The sequence below is a fragment of the Crinia signifera genome, chromosome 1 (genome assembly GCF_055691185.1).
Source record: "Crinia signifera chromosome 1, ASM5569118v1, whole genome shotgun sequence".
Taxonomy (NCBI): Eukaryota; Metazoa; Chordata; class Amphibia; order Anura; family Myobatrachidae; genus Crinia; species Crinia signifera.
Genome location: NC_139217.1, coordinates 450,363,668 through 450,381,566, shown reverse-complemented (window position 1 = coordinate 450,381,566; position 17,899 = coordinate 450,363,668). Strand labels below are relative to the sequence as shown.

Genomic DNA, 17,899 nt, shown 5'->3' with positions numbered 1-17,899 from the left:
TGGTCAGGGGCGTGCTCCGCAACCTGTAATGGTTACAGCTGGCCTAGTCAGGGGCGTGCTCTGCAACCTGTAATGGTTACAGCTGGCCTGGTCATGGGGGCGCTCTGCAACCTGTAATGGTTACAGCTGGCCTGGTCAGGGGGGCGCTCTGCAACCTGTAATGGTTACAGCTGGCCTGGTCGAACCAGAGAGCGTTACATTTTTCTGGGGTGTGTTGAAACTTAACTCTAAATTGCAGTGTAAAAATAATGTAGCCAATATTTACCCTGCACAGAAACAAAATAACTCACACAAATCTAACTATAGAGGTAGGAGGGCCCTGTTCTCAAGCTTATAATGTATAGGGATAATAGGAGGGATAGAAAAGGATAGAATTCCATAGCATGGCAGTCCCACCAGATTGCAAGACAGTGCTGATGGTATGCAATTAGATGAATGCTAATGGAGGCTATGTTGGGGTTCCGGAATATTATAAGCTTGCCTGGAGAGGTGAGTTTTCAGGGAACGCTTTGACTCTATGGAACTCACTTCCCTGTTCAGTGCAGGAGACCCACACCCTAGAATCCTTCAAAAACAGACTTAAGACTCTCCTGTTTATTCCTGTTTTTCCATAACTGTCCCTTTAATATCTCCATACGTTCTGAATTTGATGAAAAGCTTTTCTGTACGTCATCGTTTCTGTAATGTATTCTATCGGAGATAGAGTACTATATAAATAAAATTATTATTATCGTTATTTTATATTTATGTACAGCACAGCAGTCCAATGATTAAAGTGTAATAATAGAATTGGCCCTACTCATTAGTTTATATGCTATAAAATGTATTGGGCTGGATTGTAGGACCATTTAATGTGCTCTTTTCTAATAAAAACCTTAAATCTGCACATTAATAATGTTTTCTTAGTCAAATTATACCCACTCCATTACTCATCTCTAGCGTGTTTATAACCCGAAACTACGCACGGGCCAGACGTGACGGGCCGCCGGTAACGTGTGAGCTTCATCCAGGGATTTTTCCAGATAAAATAAATCTGAAGATTTCCTAGAATGCCTCATGAAAAGGAAAATCGCCACGTAGCTAATTAGCGTAATAGTCTTAATGGTAGTGAAAAGAAAACATGATTAGTGCTAATTAGCAAACAGAGAGATTGATGACCTGGTGCGCACAATTCTCCTCATGAACTTGACATGGATTCCGGTCCAGGACGCATTGATGGATGCTGTATGGGTGATTGATAATGGCCGGAGTCTATGATACAACACAGGGTATTTCAGCTGCGTGCTCGGGCACATGTCACAGTGGCAGTGTTTCCGCGGTAACAGGGGCGCAGCGCTAGGCAGATACATAAATAAATACTTTCTGTTCCTTCTGCTCAAAACGGACCATTAACCCTTTAGTATCGAAGTAGAAAAAAAAAAAAAAAAAAACATTTTATCAGCTTAATTTACCAAAAACTTGCAGTCAACACTCATAGGCAGATGTATTAACCCTTTGTGCTAACATCTCTGTGAAAGATGTGTAAAATATCCGCTAAAACTGCCAGCATCGCTCACATTTGTTATAGGAGTTCAAATAAAAAATGTGTAAAAAAAAAAAGATAAAACCATACACAGGTCCGATTTTGACCCGTTTTCACTCAGTTTCAACAGATGGTAGCGATATATCAGATGAAAATAGGCCCCCTCGCGATGTATCGCATTCGATCTGTAGGTGTGTTCCAGCTGCCTATAGCCCTCTCCCGATCTGTGCATGAGATTTGAAAGCTCCCATTCAAAAGAATGGGTACTGCTTGATTGGCTGAGAGAACTCTCTCAGCCAATCAGCAGCCGCCATCTTTTTGAATGGCAGTTTCCAAATCCTCTCCCCACCGACAGCTAAATTATGTAAATAATGGCACATCAAGTGTCAAATTCCATGCAACCCTCCTGGGGAGCTGCCGGGAAATCCTTAGATCCCTATAGATTTGAAAATAATGGTGTACTTATTAGCTCCCCTCCCCCCCCTCCGAGTGTGCCAGTGTGCCGCCATCTCCCCACTGCACTAACAGGTGCCAGTCATGCTGGAAGGTGCGGTGGGATCAAGCTGTGTGTGACCAGGTTTAACAGACTTAAAACTCACAATTCATTATAAAATCTCCACTGGACGGTCATTAGGTCTCTCGCATCATGATGTCTGTGTTGTAATTTTCAGGAAACTGGGAAACATGTTGTTCATTTACTAGAGTATTCTCTGTCGTGTTCCAAGCTTAGTTAATAGCTAGTATTAAAATGTTTGTTTTATAAGTAGAACATGATAATGGTCATCACGACATTACGTCCTTTTTTGTCTATTAGCCATTATGCACGTCGACCTTTAATAAAATAATTCTGTATCTTTTCCTTCAACAGAACTGTCCGGACTTGGGATGTTTCCAATGAGAAGAAGCATAAAAGTATTTTTAAACCAAGAACTGCACAGGGTAAACGGGTGACCCCAACCTGTGCCACCTACAGTAGAGATGGGAAGCTGATAGCCGCAGGATGCCAGGATGGCACCATACAGATCTGGGATCGGAATATGAGTGTAAGTTGCAAGACTGTGTCTTTGTACCAGTACTACATCAGTGCCCGATTGTTCTGTACTTATTGGGTAACGGGGGAAAGGGTCTAATTGCAGTAAGCTTTGCTGTACCAAATGAACATATTTAAGTGTTATATACTCAATTATTAATCAGGCCCAGAACCAAGACATTAAATAAATTCCTCCTTCTACAGTAAATTGCTAATTGCTGTGATGTCACCGGCACATTTAGGACAGGACTGTGACAGTAATGTGCTAGAATACAATACTGTGTTTTGGTCTGTCTGTGAGCAGTGAGGTTTGTGAGCTGGCTGTATATGGCATATACATTTTAGCATTGCCCGGTTTTGGAGTTACGTGTCAAAACGTCCACCTGCTGTTTACAGTACATCACCATTGTGCTCTGGAAAGTGTGACAGTTGCTGGGTGGCAGTTATTTGTGGCCACCCACTAAGCAGGGATTTTTCAAAGAGGGTAAATTGTAAATTGTAAACCTTCAAACACCAGCTATTTCATTAATTAAATGTGACTGTACTTTATTAAATTGGACGGCAGCAAGTAAAGCTGGCCACTCATGAGAAAGACCTGCTCACAATCATGATTGTGTCCAAATTTGCCTTCAACTCCCTGGTAGAATTGGTATTTTTTGGACACACAATCTACTCACAATGTCAAACAATTTGTTGTGCAATCCAGCTGCTGCATACAACCATGGGGTCAGTGCTCGTTGCCAAGGGTTAATGCTTGTTGCCAGGGGTTATTGCGCGTAAAAAAAATATTAACCCTAGAATGTTAGTTTGTGCATGTACATGAGGTAAGGAATATAGATTGGAAGCTCCACTGGGGCAGGGACTGATGTGAATGTTTAAATATTCTCTTGAATGCGCTGTAAAATATGTGTACGCTGGTAATAATAATTGTGTTCATGGTTTCTGTAAAAGGTCTGGGGTCCTATTGAGAAAATCACTATGGGGGAAATCTAATAGGATGAGAGATTCAGAAAGTGAGAGACTTGGTAAGAAATCTCCAGTTTTTTTAAAGCAGCAATCATTTACACTGCAAAACCAGTTTGATTTTGCAGTGTAATGATTGCCGCTTTAAAAAAACTAGAGATTTCTTACCAAATTTCTCGCTTTCTGAATCTCTCATCCTATTAAATTTCACCCTATATATATAGAAAATAATATTAATTTCACAAAATAACTGAAATGCTTCAATAACTTATTTTGTTTGATGTAATTTGGAACTTTCTAGATGACTGGTCTCCGTATATAAAGAATTATACGTAATTATTATTATGTTAGCAATTTGGGCAGAAGTTCCTTGTAAGTAAAACAGATTAGTTCCCCAGAGCCTCATTAGGAGTAACGGAAGGTGCAGTTTGCATGAGGTACCCTTAGGGGCAACAGTTGTACTTCAGATGTGAAGTTACTTTATCAATAGTAAAAAAAAAAAAAGTGCAGATAGGCCGCAACTAGTGTTCCATTTCTAAATCAGTTTTCTAAAAAAGTTTTTTTTTTGTGTTTTTTAAAGAAAAACAACTTTTATCATACTTTACCATCCCATCCCATCCCAGTGGACAGAATATAATAGTGTGGCACACAAACGGAGAGCTCTTCTTTCCCAATAGTGCCGTGCAGCAGGAGGTGGGATCACACACACAGGGGTAGATTTATTAAGCTCGGCTGAGGGATAAACTGTCTGGTTTTTATCACCGTCCAATCAGCTCCTACCTGTGAAGCTACAGGCTTGGTTTGAAAAATGACAGGTAAGAGCTGATTGGCTGGTGATAAAAACCGGACAGTTTATCACTTCACCGAGCTTAATAAATCTACCCCACAGTCACTTCCGTTATGGAGAGAGGAGGGGGAGAGGCAGCTGTGATTGGCCGGGAGTGCTCCCTCCCTCTCTCCCTCTAAGGGATGGCTATCGATGGCAAAGGCAACGAAAAAGTGCAGCTGGCCATCGATAGTGTATTTCTATTCAGTGGATGACCATTGATGTTTTTACAGATCAATTGTCATCCATTTTCTTTGATTGATTGTCCTGTGGGCCAATCAATAATAGGGGGGCGGGGGTAGGGGCTCCATGTCCCAGCCCCTTGGGGAAAAAGCAAGAACGAAACTATTCGTTTAAGCTTGGTATCGATGGTGGGAAACCATCTGGTTCTCCCACATTGATGGCAAAACTATTCGACATCGGCCATAAACCTTTGATGATTTCCAATCATTGATGGTTTATGGCCATCCCTACTCCCTCTGCAATCTGCTGCTGTGCTGTCCTGCTTCTCTCCCCGGCGGTGTGTCACTCTGCTGAGGCTGAGTATAATGTGCTCCAGCCCAAACAGCAGCAGCAGGAAGCTGTATATCACCATTATTGAGCCTCCCCCAGCCCGCAGAGTTACTTCAGCAACAAAATGCTTCATGTTTTTTTTATAGGTAGAAGCCTCTGCACTCTGTGTAGCCCTCTCTGAGTCTATGGCCCGGGACTGTATTACCCACAGTACCCCCCTAATGGCGGCCCTGCATCTGTAAAACACAGAGGAAACTATATTACTGTATTGGCCTGAAAGGCTTCCAATGGAGGAGAGATGTACAGTATTATAGCGGCACATATCCTTATGGCCAGCAACAGCCTTCTATATGATTCTGCTATCTCCATCGACATATTTTTGTAGCCCAGAATGATTTTCCTTTTTTTTTTTCATTCTTCAAGGTTTTTTTTTTGTAGAAGGGCTGAACAGCCTCGCCGTGAGTTATGTGGATCGTCGTAACAAATAAAATCTCCCATATTGCATTTATAGATGTTCACATTGCTACGATGGGGCATGTTCATGTTCTAGAGCTTGCATCCAATGGAACTGGCACCGGAGAGTCTACTAGATTGCAATAAAAATATCGGGGCCGCAGTTCTCCGTAGGTGCGGTATGCCGTTCAAACTCAGACAATATTATACAGTATGCCCCATTGTCTGTATATCTTATACAGATGCATCTGCTTACTTTTTCAGGAGCTTGAATACGTTCTGAAGACATGGTATATAAGACTTAGATGAGCATAGCAAAGGTGGGATTTACAGGGGGGGATTGGGTCAAGTGGATGGTTTCTGTAGTTTAAGGAGAAGGTTAGAGTACCGTAGCTACTAAAGTTAAAATTTCTGATATTTAAAGGACGAACTACAGGCGTGATATTGGGCAGGGCATAACGTTTAATGTTTAGTCTTGTAAAAGTAGGGAGCAAGATCCTGGGGCACTGGTGGTTTTCAGATGGTTTGGGATAAGTTATTGAGGACTTAATGACATTAAAGAGTCTAATTGCCCATAGCAACCAATCAGAGTTTATGGGTTGGGTTTCGAAATTTCAACCGTCATGTTGAGAGGGATAAAATGTTGACATGTTAGAATGTCAACATATTTGCCCCGATGGCCCAGCGGTGACTTTCCTACCCATGGGGCTACCGCAGCTCCAATGGTGTATTCTAGGTCCTGGTGGTCATTTGAGTGTCTCTTCCTAGTCAGATACTGTGGTGTTCCAGTTAGTATTTGACTGCTATTACTAAACCCTAACTCTATTACCTAAACTTTATCCCCCCCCCCACCTAAGCCTAATGCCAACATGTAGAGATTCACCTGTTACACACCAATATTAACAGTGTCAATATCACGAATGTCGACTTTGTTATTGTTGACTTTTTGACTACATATAGACATAATTTCTTTATTGTATTTTAGATAATAATGTATAGCTTCTGATTGGTTGCAAGACTACCACTAGTCTGTTTTAGAAACCTTCGTAAATCTACCCCACAGGACTATTCCCAAAATGTCATCTTTTACCACCTTATTCTTCTTATGATGTAAAATTATTCATTATATGGTATACGTCAATATAATGTCACTGAAATGTCACCTCCCATTATCCATCTACTTACAGAGCTGGCCACTGGCTGGAATGGAACAATTTTCCTTCAAAGAATCCACTTGTTGAGTAACTTGGATCAGAGTGTAATAAAATATAAGACGTATGTGTCATAAAAGCTATTAGTGTCACAACAGAGTGCAGGTCTAGAGGGGTGATGAGAGGATGGGTATTGTATAATTAGTGCTGTCCAGGATTTTAGTCTGGTCGTTTTCATTGCCATGGACAGCGTAAATGACAGGGCCAGCTCCGTTCCAAAATCTGCTTTTCATCCCCTTTCTATCCTCCGCTCAGTTTATACAGCACTGACATGCTGCTTCTATTGTATGTCATCCACATGAGTCTAGCAATACCAGTGCATGTTCTAGACCACCTTACTGTGTGTGTTTTTTTATTTTTAAAGCTTTCTTGCACATGTTAAGTATTTTCATTTGCGTCAGTGGATTTTCCATTCAGTTCCGTCCAGCGCTGCCTTTTCGTCTATCTCCCATCTAGGCTGCCCTTGTTCTATAAAATGTAATTAACCCTTTGGGGATATTCAATCTCCCACCGCCATTCCCGATGGGGGAAATGGCGGACGGGCCCTATTCAATGCTGTCTTCCCCGACCGCTTTGAACAGGGATCTCGGCAGAACGTGCCCGACTTCACAAGCAGTCGAGCGAGTTCTGCCGAGAACGGCTGGGAATTGACGAGCTCCCGGCCGCAGCTCGCCGATTTTCGGGTCTTCTCGCGGCCACACCCCCTTCTCGACGCTCGGCAGATGGGGCATTGAATCCCGCCTACAAATCCCTGTCGAGGCAGCCGAGAACGGGACAGGGACATGGCTGTCGGGTCATCCTAAAGGCGTGACCCTACACTGAATACCCCCCCCTCTCTATGAGAGATGCACAAAATATCCACTAAAAAAATGCCGGCGTCCTTCACATTTGTTATATAAGTTCAGATAAAAAAATGGTGTGTGAAAAAAAAGATGATATTTTCTATATAAGGAAACATTACAGGTCATTAGGATGAATAAAAATGCCAATTTTCACACCTATTTTGGCAAATTCACTTGGGTTACTCAGGGTTATTAAGCTGCTGCGGTAAAATCATCCCCCAGTAACAGCGTTCGGGGAAAGCTATTAACTCGTTAGTACATAATTACAACATGGTGATCTTTAAACCCGGCCCTTTTTTTGTCTGTCTTTTTTATCTCAAGAAAATATTATTTATTAGCTGCAGTTTAAAATATGCCCAGTCTTAAATAAATATACTTTATTCTAAACCCATTTATGGTATAAGTTGGGATCTTTATATTTACTTACACTTCTAATTAGGAGTGAAAGTTTACACTGAAGTTAAAACGTGAAGTTATTTTTGTCCTGAGATGCATTTTATTTTCTGTGCTGCTCAACGGACATCCATCAACACTCATCAGTATTACAGATAAGGCTTTAATAAAGTTTTTCTTTTAGACAAAATACAAACATATCACTGTCCTCCATTGGAATATAACACGCTAATAAGTAATTTTTCAGCCAATTCAGCCTCTAATTTTCAGAAGGGGCACACCGTGATTAACGAACAAGTTTTTCAGCTCTTAACTGTCATTTTTTAAACCCAGCCTGTAACTTGATAGGAGCTGATGTGTTATCAGTGACCACTTTATCAGTAGGCGCAATGTCAGTGCCGCCATTAGGTGCAATGTCAGTGCCGCCAGTTGGCTGGGTGCCGAGACAATTTAAATTCATTAGGATTCATTTCAAATTTTATAGTAATGTATGTCCCTATGGCTAAAGTATTAAGAACATTTGTTTATCTCTAATTATGTCCCATAAGTAACAGTTGAGTGTTCACGTAGCCACGCCCTCTGAAGTAGTCTACGCAAAGAAACGCGTTATGGCACGGCATGTGACACTCCCTTTTCTTCAGCCAGCCAGATATACTCCGCCTCCGGGGATTGGGGATCCTGTGTTCCTGGAGCGGTCATCGGAGTTGCAGCTTTTATACGTATAGAAATCTTATATTAGCCAGCCCACAGTTCTTTTACTTACGGTACAAGCAATTGGTATGTTTTTATCAGTGTTTGGTACAATAAATCTCTCATTTAGGGGGTTATTCTGATTTACTCGGAAAGGCACAATCACTCTTTAATGGACAAAACCATGTGCACTGCAGGTGGGGCTGATGTAACATGTGCAGAGAGTTAGATTTGGGTCTTCTATTGTTTCTGTGCAGGGTAAATACTGGCTGCTTTATTTTTACACTGCAATATAGATGAATATGAATAACCCCCTTAATGCACCATGAGGCGCCCTCTCATCCTGTTCTGTGTGTATATATATATGTGTGTATATATATATATATATACTGTTGGGATCCCGACAGTCATTAGCCTGACGTCGGGATCCCAACTGGCCGGACTGGGACAGCCTAGCGAGCGCAACAAAGCCCCTTGCGGGCTTGCTGCGGGCACGGTGGCTCACTACGCTCGCCACCTATTCCATTCTCCCTCTATGGTGGTCGTGGACCCCCACGAGGAAGAATAGCCGGTGGCTGTCGGGAACCTGTCTGTCAGTGTTTTAACAGTCGGGATCCCGACGTTGGGTAAATGACTGTCGGGATCCCGACGTTGGGTAAATGACTGTCGGGATCCTGACTGTCGGGCCCATCCAGCACCCATTGTGTATGCACCGAACGATTTTCCCCATCATCGCTCTGCAAACACTCTGGGCATAAACGCCCCATGTGTATGCACTTAAGGCTACAGTAGATCATATATACTGTACGTATGTTCTCAGTTTGGCTGGCTCTGGCTCTGTGACTCCCTGCTCTGAAGTATAAACTGTCCAGACACAAACTAGCTGCTGAATTATTTTCATTGCCCTCTGGGACACCAAGATCTTTTCCAATACATCTTTATTACATTATGAGTTTTATTTAGCCTCTGTATACATGTAACTGTCATTTATATAGTGATGATTATTTTTGTGCATTGTTACAGCGCAGACGACCCCCCTGTCTGTAGGCATCTGTGTTGATATCATCATCTGTGTAAAAATTTAGCCAATAAATAAAAGCTTTAGTAAACAGGAGCTATTGTGGGGTTTGACGCCTCCGAGTATACGGTAATTACTACAAACTACCAGACTTGCCATTTAAATTGTATAACAGACTGAGCCATTGAATGGAGTATGTTTGTAGTCTGTCTGTGCTTGGGATTTGGGGTTGTCGTATGCAGATGGGAAATATGATTAATAAGAGGTTCTACCTTTACTTTGAAAGGAACTTGTTAAATGTTTTTGTTTTTGAGGTTATTCTGTTCTTCCGTTTTATTGTCTAACCCTTGACGGGTGAGTATGTCCGATGGCTTGATGCGTTTCATCTCATTATGGAACTTCCTCAGGGAATGATGTGACCTACAGATAGAGACAGGCTCATCTTGACTAAGTTCTGCACCTATGCGCAGAAAGTCCTTCCTTACATGTGACTTAATTAGTACTTTATGTATTTTGGTGTAACCATCTGTATTCAAGAATGGGTATCACTAAAACCTGCACTGTTAGGGGGATAGCCACCTGCGCATGTAGAAATCATTGCGTCTTTTTGTCTCGCAGCCCCAGAGCAAGTGTGATTTTTCCTAAAATCTTTATTTTTGTATGTCTGTGTGCTTCCGAATTTTGCGTTCCACTCCCCATTTCCGCTGCTCATATTTATAAGCAGCGGCCATGTTTCATTTGCTTCCAAGCCTCGTTTTCATTCCACCAATAATACAGTATATCAGTCTGCGGCCATTTTGTTTTTACTTCAAGCCTCATTTATATATCCAAGCCTCATTATCATTGTATCCACGGCCATTTTCTTTATGTTAAAAACCAAACTTTATTGTAATCCAAGAATCAGATGTAGCCCCGGTCGCCAAATTATGCTAGTTTTTTTGCCGTTCAAATCCTCGCACCTAATCGGATTCTCTGATTAGGGGATCATCCAATTACCTTCAGTAATTTACCACAGCTTTTTTTATCCCTGGGATTTAGCCGATTAGCCCGGTAAGCCAGTGCGAGCTATGGCTTATCAGGAAGTTGTTTCACCTGCCTGTGGCAGGTGGATTTAAATCCCCAAAAGCAGCCCCATTTACAGGCGAAAACGGAAAAATCACAAAAAAGTTAACTTTTCATTCCCAATGTTTCTTTGGAACTAATTTGATCCCCCTCCAAGCGTACCTTGAGGGCAGATCTTGGGAAACACTGGTCTGGCTATACCACTTTATCTACTATTTTTGGTTGCAAAGCTGTCAGATCACATTTTCCCCATATATATATATATAAAATTAGAATCCCAGCCCGAATGATGAAAATCCTATTTCCCACCCCTTCCCCTGGCTAGCAGCTAGTTTTTCTTAGTACATTGTTACTATATACACTATGCGATTTTCGTCCGATTTCCTCCGATTTCGGCCCTTTGGGCCGATAAATAGGATGAAATCGTCCCAAAATCGCATGTGTTTGACATCTGATCTGATGCACGGTCCCGCAGCACATAAAAAGGTGTCATGAATGTGTCCCAGGGTCTTTTCTGAGTCAAAAAATACCCTTAAATAAAAAATAAAAATCACCTCATAAAAAAAGCATCAAAAGTTGTCATTAATGTGTCCCAGGGTCTTTTCTGAGTCAAAATATACTTTTAAATAAAATAAACAAAAAACAATTACCTCATAAAAAAAGCTAATTTTGATTTGAATATTTAAATTTAAAAAAAATCTGTGAAAGCTAATTTCATTAGTGTCTTGTGGCTTTCAGTAATACTACTACTAATAATAATAATTATGGCTTTGAAAGTCAGTAAGCCAATCTTAAAAATGATTTGCCATCTTACAGGCAGCCAATGAAGGGACTAGAGAATGGGTGTAATGTGGCTGCAACGGGGCTGGTTGGTTAATGGAAAAATGAGGATTGGGTTGTGGCTGATACTTGATGTTTAAGTGCCAGGCCCCCATCCTGGACAATGCCAAGATTCCGCACATATTCAGTGTTTTGTACTCATCCCCTCCATGGCAGAGGTACAGTAACCCTATTATTATTATTTTTTTGTCCAATCAGTTACTTTGCAAATAAGCAAAATGTTTGCCTTTGTTTTGCTTCTTTTATGAGGAAAAAAATATAGAAAGGAGCGACAACTTTCCCTACATTTTCTAAACAATTCCTGAACACTCCACCAGTCACTCACAGTACATTCTACTAGTTTAAATAGAACAGAGGTATAATGTAATGAAACACTCCTATTACGGTGCCAAATAAAATGACAAATGTTGTAAATATACCGTTCTTTCTGCTGTGGGATCTAGATGGGCCGGAGGTGTCTCAGTCTTGTCATTAGCTGCTGGTCCCGTTAGAGGGAAGTAACGTACTGCTGAACCTGTCATCTTGACCTGGACAGTACTGGTGTGTGTGTGTGTCTGTGTATATATAGATCCCTGACAGACTATAGCTAGACTCTTACCACAAGCTTGGCCGCTGTCCAGGCCTACAAATCTGCTTTCCTCCTCTGCCGATTACCCTGTATTTACGGTTTGCGTGGAGAGCCCGCTTCATACGTGTTTTAATTTGATTCTCAGACTGTTGTAATAAGAGGGGTTGGTTAACAAGTTTGCTCAGATTGTCCATGGCAGGTAAGCCCCAGGAAAAGTATGCGCTACTTGTGGACTCTGCAACCCAGGCACGCATGCATGTAAAAATATACGCTCAACTGTGGTATTGAACCCAGCTCTGACCTGGAATCACAAATACAGATATAGCCAAGCTCATCTAGCCTACCTATGGCGGACTGATAATAAATCGATCCGCACTGCAGCATGGGGAAGTTTGTTGCAACGCGGCTAGTGTGGCGTTTGGTGTTGCCAATGAGTGAAATGCTTACGTTCATCCACCAGATGCCGCTTTTGAAACTTACCATTGAGCATGCGTGAGGTCTTCAGTCAAATGCAGTACAGTAATATATACCAGGCAGTTTAGCGTCCAATGTAGCTTGGGGACATTCTGTACCACAGTATATACAGTACAGTAATAGCTTTGCTATACAGTTTGTTACAGTACAGTATGTGCACAAGTTAAGTGAAAGCAAAGCCTAATATACAGGATAGACTGAAGGAGGGGAGAGGTGCAGGGTGCAGCTCCCAGGTTTTGAGGGAATTGAAGTCCGCGACGCTGAGAGGGGAGGGGCCAGTGATGCGCTGGACTGAGCGGACTGTGTAATTGGCTTCGCAATACAGAAGCATCTCTTCCGCTGAAATTAGGTTTTGTGACCACTTTGCAATCTGCCCTGAAAAAAAAAAAAAGTAAAGGAAAAAAAAATATGATCGCGGATAGCGGGATCCAAACGCTGGTCACAGCAAACAGCACACTGTGGCTGTAACCATCAGGCCATGAGGGCTACCACAGATCTGTCATCTCACTTGATGCAGGAACCCCGGAAACCTTATGTTTGCCGAGCTTAGCCCGTGCTTACAGAGCTAAGCTTGGCATACATTTCCGCGCCAAGTCCCTGGGGCTGATGGAGCGACTACAAAGGGTCGTAGCCAGTGGCGGGCTGGGCTGGGGGGCAGGGTGCTATGTGTCTCCGGACCACTCTGCCATCTAGTGTACAGGGCTGGGAACAGGAGACAGGAGGGAGACGCACTCCGCCTCCGGGAGAGAGCCAGATAGACAAGCAGTTCCGTGGCTATTTCAAATCTCGCGCCTGCTTGTGGTCCGGCAGCCAATCGGAAGCGTCGGCTCCTGACTGCCGCTTTGCAAACTGGCGTGATATTTCAAATAGTGCCGCAGACTTGCTTGTCTGGTTGGCTCTCTCCCGGCGGTGGCGCGTGTCTACCTCTTGGTATCTGACTCTGCGATCCCCCTCACAGCTACGAATGGTTGATTTGCATAGGTTAGCAGCGTTGCGTGTGGACCAGAATAAGGTCCACTGTTTTCACTGCAATAATTTTTTATGTACACTACAAATTGAGTACTTTACTATCCAAGTGGACATAGCATTAGAAGTAGTGTGCCGAGTGCAGAGAGCCATTGCTCTGCACATCCAGCTCATTAATTGCATCATTTTCTGCAGGTGCTTTGCAAAAACTAAATGCAGAACGATTTGCAGCGGTATAAGATGAACAAGGCCTGAAAATCTAGAAGGGACAAAAGTCATGCATATACTCAGTGGCGTAACTACTGTAAGGCAGCCCCAGCAGCCGCTTGGGGGAGCAAGCAGCAGAGGGGTCTGTGTGGGCGCCGGCACCTGCTCGACGCACTGACATGCTGCTGCTTGCCGCTGCCCACTGACTGAGCACTAAAGGCAAGTCATCCACAGCAAGGGTGCGGCCATGGCAGAGATTACAAATCCCCCACTGATTCAATTGACTGTACACAGAGCCGGCTATTGGCTACTGTGTACAGGATGGGCGGCCGGATGGGCATGCTAGGGTGGCCTAGGATGCGGCGGAGCCAAGGGAAGCAGCAATGTCTGCTGGTCTCTCTTCCTCTCTCCTGCTTCAGCTTCTCCGTTATGCATGTGACGTCATCACGTCACACACTGGGAAACACGCTGGAGAGGAGCCTGGGGGGGGGGCAAAATGTATTGTTACGCCACTGCATATACTGCACTACATGTGCTGTTAATATGCACCTGAGCATCCTGAGTAAGAGCATATGCAGCCTCCTACACTTGTAATAACCTATTGGCCATCTCTGCTCTGGGGAATACCTGCATATTCCATTCACTCCTATGCTGCAGTAGATAACGGAAGCCAATTCCCTGTGGTACAGAGCTAACATGTTCCTGTGCTTGATACAAACCAGCCAGGCTAGAGAGTGATGAAACTGGGAGAGGGGTGTACTCCTTCTGTACTGTATTTAATATACGACTCCACTGCCTGTAACCAGATACTTAAATAAAGCAGCTGTTCTCGCTGAACCAAGATAGGTCTCCCGACATAGGAAGCCAGTTTCCGTCATATAGATTACAAGTAGAAATGGAAGATAATCTATTGCTGATGATACATACTGTAGATCAATTCCACTGGTTTTGCTTTAGAAAAGATGGTTAATGCTGGGAACTGAATCAGTGGCGTAAGTTCGTCCCAGTTGCCCGGAGGCAAGATAAATATTGGTGCCCCCCAACACACACACCATCTTATATCAATATATGTATGCATGTGTGTATGTTATGGATATTATGTTTAGAATAGAGTGTGACGTCTATGGTCCTGCTAGGAGGGGGAGTCAGCCACAAAAGCAATATCAATGGCTTTCAATTAGCTGATTCAAACTCGCAGGGGAGGAGCGGTGCCCCCTTGGGAGCAGGAGCCCAGTGGCAGATGACTCCATTGCCTCCCAGAGTTCTGCCTCTGAACTGAATTGAACATTTCGGCTAGTGTATATGGGGATTCAGTTCACTTATAGTGTACAAGGTACTTTGCATTATTAATTTATTTATTAACAGTTTCTTATATAGCGCAGCAAATCCTATAAGCAATTTTTGGAGAGAGGTGGAAACTTCTTGAAGATGAATTGCATTAGTATTTCGTCACGTTTAAGGAAGGCTGGAAAATCTCCAGTGACGCAGAGTTAGAAGTAATGGAGGAGAGCATGGCGGTGAGAAGGTTGTGATCTAAGAGTTAATAGTTAATTCAGAAACAGAGCATAGTCTGGTAAATACTGTACTAGATCAAGTCAGTGTATCCTGTTGAGTAGAGAAGTCAGACCATTGGGAGAGGCCAAGAGAGGAAGTTCGAGAGAGTAGTTCGGAAGCATGAGCAGGAGAACTTGGATCATCAATAGCAATATCAAAATCTGAAATGATGCTGGTGGAGATGTCAGAGGATAGGAAGTGAGGCAGAAAAATCTAGAAATAGATTGGGTTGCCCAGGTGGGCCATAGATAGCTGCAATATGCAGAGAGAGAGGAGTGTAAATTCTGATCAAATTTACTACAAGTTATGTATATGTGAGTGATGGAACCAGTGGTAGAACTGTGTATGCGAAAATTTGGGAAAGTAATAATCCAACCCCACAACCTTTACTGTTACCAGGCCTGGGTGTGTGTGTGTGTGTGTGTGTGTGTGTGTGTGTGTGTGTGTGTGTGTGTGTGTGTGTGAAGTGGTTACCACCATGTGACAATCACTGCCTAACTACATGTTGTGGACCAAGTTTAGGCATCTAACTAGACAGAGAGTGTGTGTTAGAACACAAGTAGCAACATGATAACCAAGTGGATGGTGCCAAGGAGAGCAACCTGTCAGCTTCACCCTCTGGTCCTTGATCCACTTCACCACCATTGGACCCTTGCTTACATCTGTTTTCATCTATTTCCACCACCTAATGGAGAGGACACTACGGGTCTCATCTTTAGCTTCATGGACCTTCCCCCAGCGGTAACCTGTTACTAACTTTCAACTAAAGGAAAACCGTGTCATTGTGAAAACAATTGGATAGCAGATTAAAGACCACAACTATTCCTCCAGTGGTGAGACTTTTTGAATAGAACAGATTCTATTATACTGTAGGTGGAACTTTGTGCAAAAGACCATTTAATTTACCTCATTGTGGGACTGTTTATATTAAACTCTCATGGATGCTGTCCTATCACATCCCATAAAGCCAAATCAAATGAAACTGCTTGTGTGACAAAATTGATATACAAATATATACATTTTACATTGTGTTTTTATGTTAATACATTTATTCTTTTTTTTGTACAGACAATCCCACTATTAATTCGGTTATAGCGCTGCTACTTGGGTTCTAACACATACTCTCTGTTACCGGGTTCATGCAGGTTTCTTGCCGGTTCAACCCAGTAATTTGTGCGATGTGAAAGGGATTACAGGTTACAGCTAACTGGTAGCAACACAGCAATTCGAACCGGTTAAGAATAAGGGTTCTTACCGGTTTGTTGCTGTGCAGTGTGAACGGGTTAATTGGGTCGAGCAACCCGTTTCCCATTCACACTATGGAGGAGGCAGCGCTTTCAGCAGCGCCAGCTCTAAGTGCTTCCTCCTCCCCCACCCCCAATGGCGCTCTGACGCGCACCCACATGACATCAGCAAACCGTCATTATTGCCGGTTCGCTGATGTGATCTGAACAGTCCGCACATGCAGGGTCGCACCGCCTTAAACCACTGGTGGTCGATCATGGTATTGTTGACCTAAACATGGTCGATTCGATATACCTAAATCACATGCCACACTAAAAGGAGCTTTTTGGCACGATTCGAAGATAGATGTTTGTGGACCCCTCTACGTATGGGAAAGAAAGAGTCATCCTTTCTCTCAAATGGACTCAGGCGTACCCGACACACAAGGAAAGCACAGCATTACATGAATTGAGATTGTTAGTTATGACCAGGCAGACATTGGTATTTCTTCCTCCAGGGATGTCCCATACAGTGGTTTATCAGGTCCATACCAGCAATGACGCTCACCGAAAACCCAACTTCTCCTCTGAGACATATATACCATATTGCGTTCTGTTTAGTTAATAGCCCTGCGCTGTTTATCTTGTGATTAATGCCTGTACTTTATGAGCAGGCAGAAGGATGTTTCTGGTCAGCCTCAGCAAGCTAGTCCTGTGTTGTGAATTGAAATACTAAATGTTGTTGATTTGTTTGCCTAATGCTCTGTCAGGGACTTAAAGAATGCATAAAATAACACCAGGATTACGGGGAGACATCCTCTGGGGCGACTTTTGCTACTTTCTATGGACGTGTGAATTTATTAGACCCACTGAGGAATAATTTCCATTTATTTCCCGCCTTTTCGCTCAACTTTCTCTTCATGGATCATCTGAAGTAAAAAATTGTTGGAACGTCACCTTTTTTGTGTCTGAAGTGCTGTAGTTTATAATATTTCCCCTGCCTTATCAGCGCTTGCACAGATGTGTGTGTTATTCCCGTGTAAAACCGCTCAAAACCATCTCTGACCGTAGATAAGAAACGCTTTTCTCACTTTGTCTGTTCTCCGAGGCCACTTTGAAAATCTCATAACCCGACTGATAAACGTTGCGATGTTTTGTTTAGAATCCATTTATGCCTCAAAGTTCACTCAGAGTCGGCCACCTTACTGTAGATTTATCACGCCCCCGGCCACACACGAGCAGGTTTTTGACGTTGAGAACATTTATATCTTCTTCAGGACAATTATCTTTATTAACGATTGGATGTGATGCATTATGGGAACAGGAATTGTATATTTTGGTATATGAGCCTTGGAAAATTTCCATGTGTGCTTTAAAATCAAATAAACGAAGCCAAATGTGTTTTATTAATGGCTTGATTCTGTAAGAACAATCATAACTGTTCTTGCTCATCCCCCCCATGATAAAGGGGAGTATTCAATGCGGCCAGCGAGGTGGTTTGCTTCAGTCTATTCACTATGGGGTAAATTTACTAAGGAGTTCTA

At 42.8% G+C, this 17,899-nt stretch overlaps 1 protein-coding gene across 2 annotated transcripts in view; it reads left to right on the top strand.

Annotated features, from left to right (window-relative positions):
* The window catches only part of WDR70 (WD repeat domain 70), a 224,949-nt gene that overhangs the window by 121,599 nt on the left and 85,451 nt on the right, over positions 1-17,899 (top strand). For both annotated transcript variants that reach the window (XM_083154608.1, XM_083154598.1), the window contains exon 10: positions 2,391-2,565. In XM_083154608.1, coding sequence (XP_083010734.1) covers positions 2,391-2,565 — 175 coding nt within the window. The remainder of the gene's footprint in view (positions 1-2,390; positions 2,566-17,899) is intronic.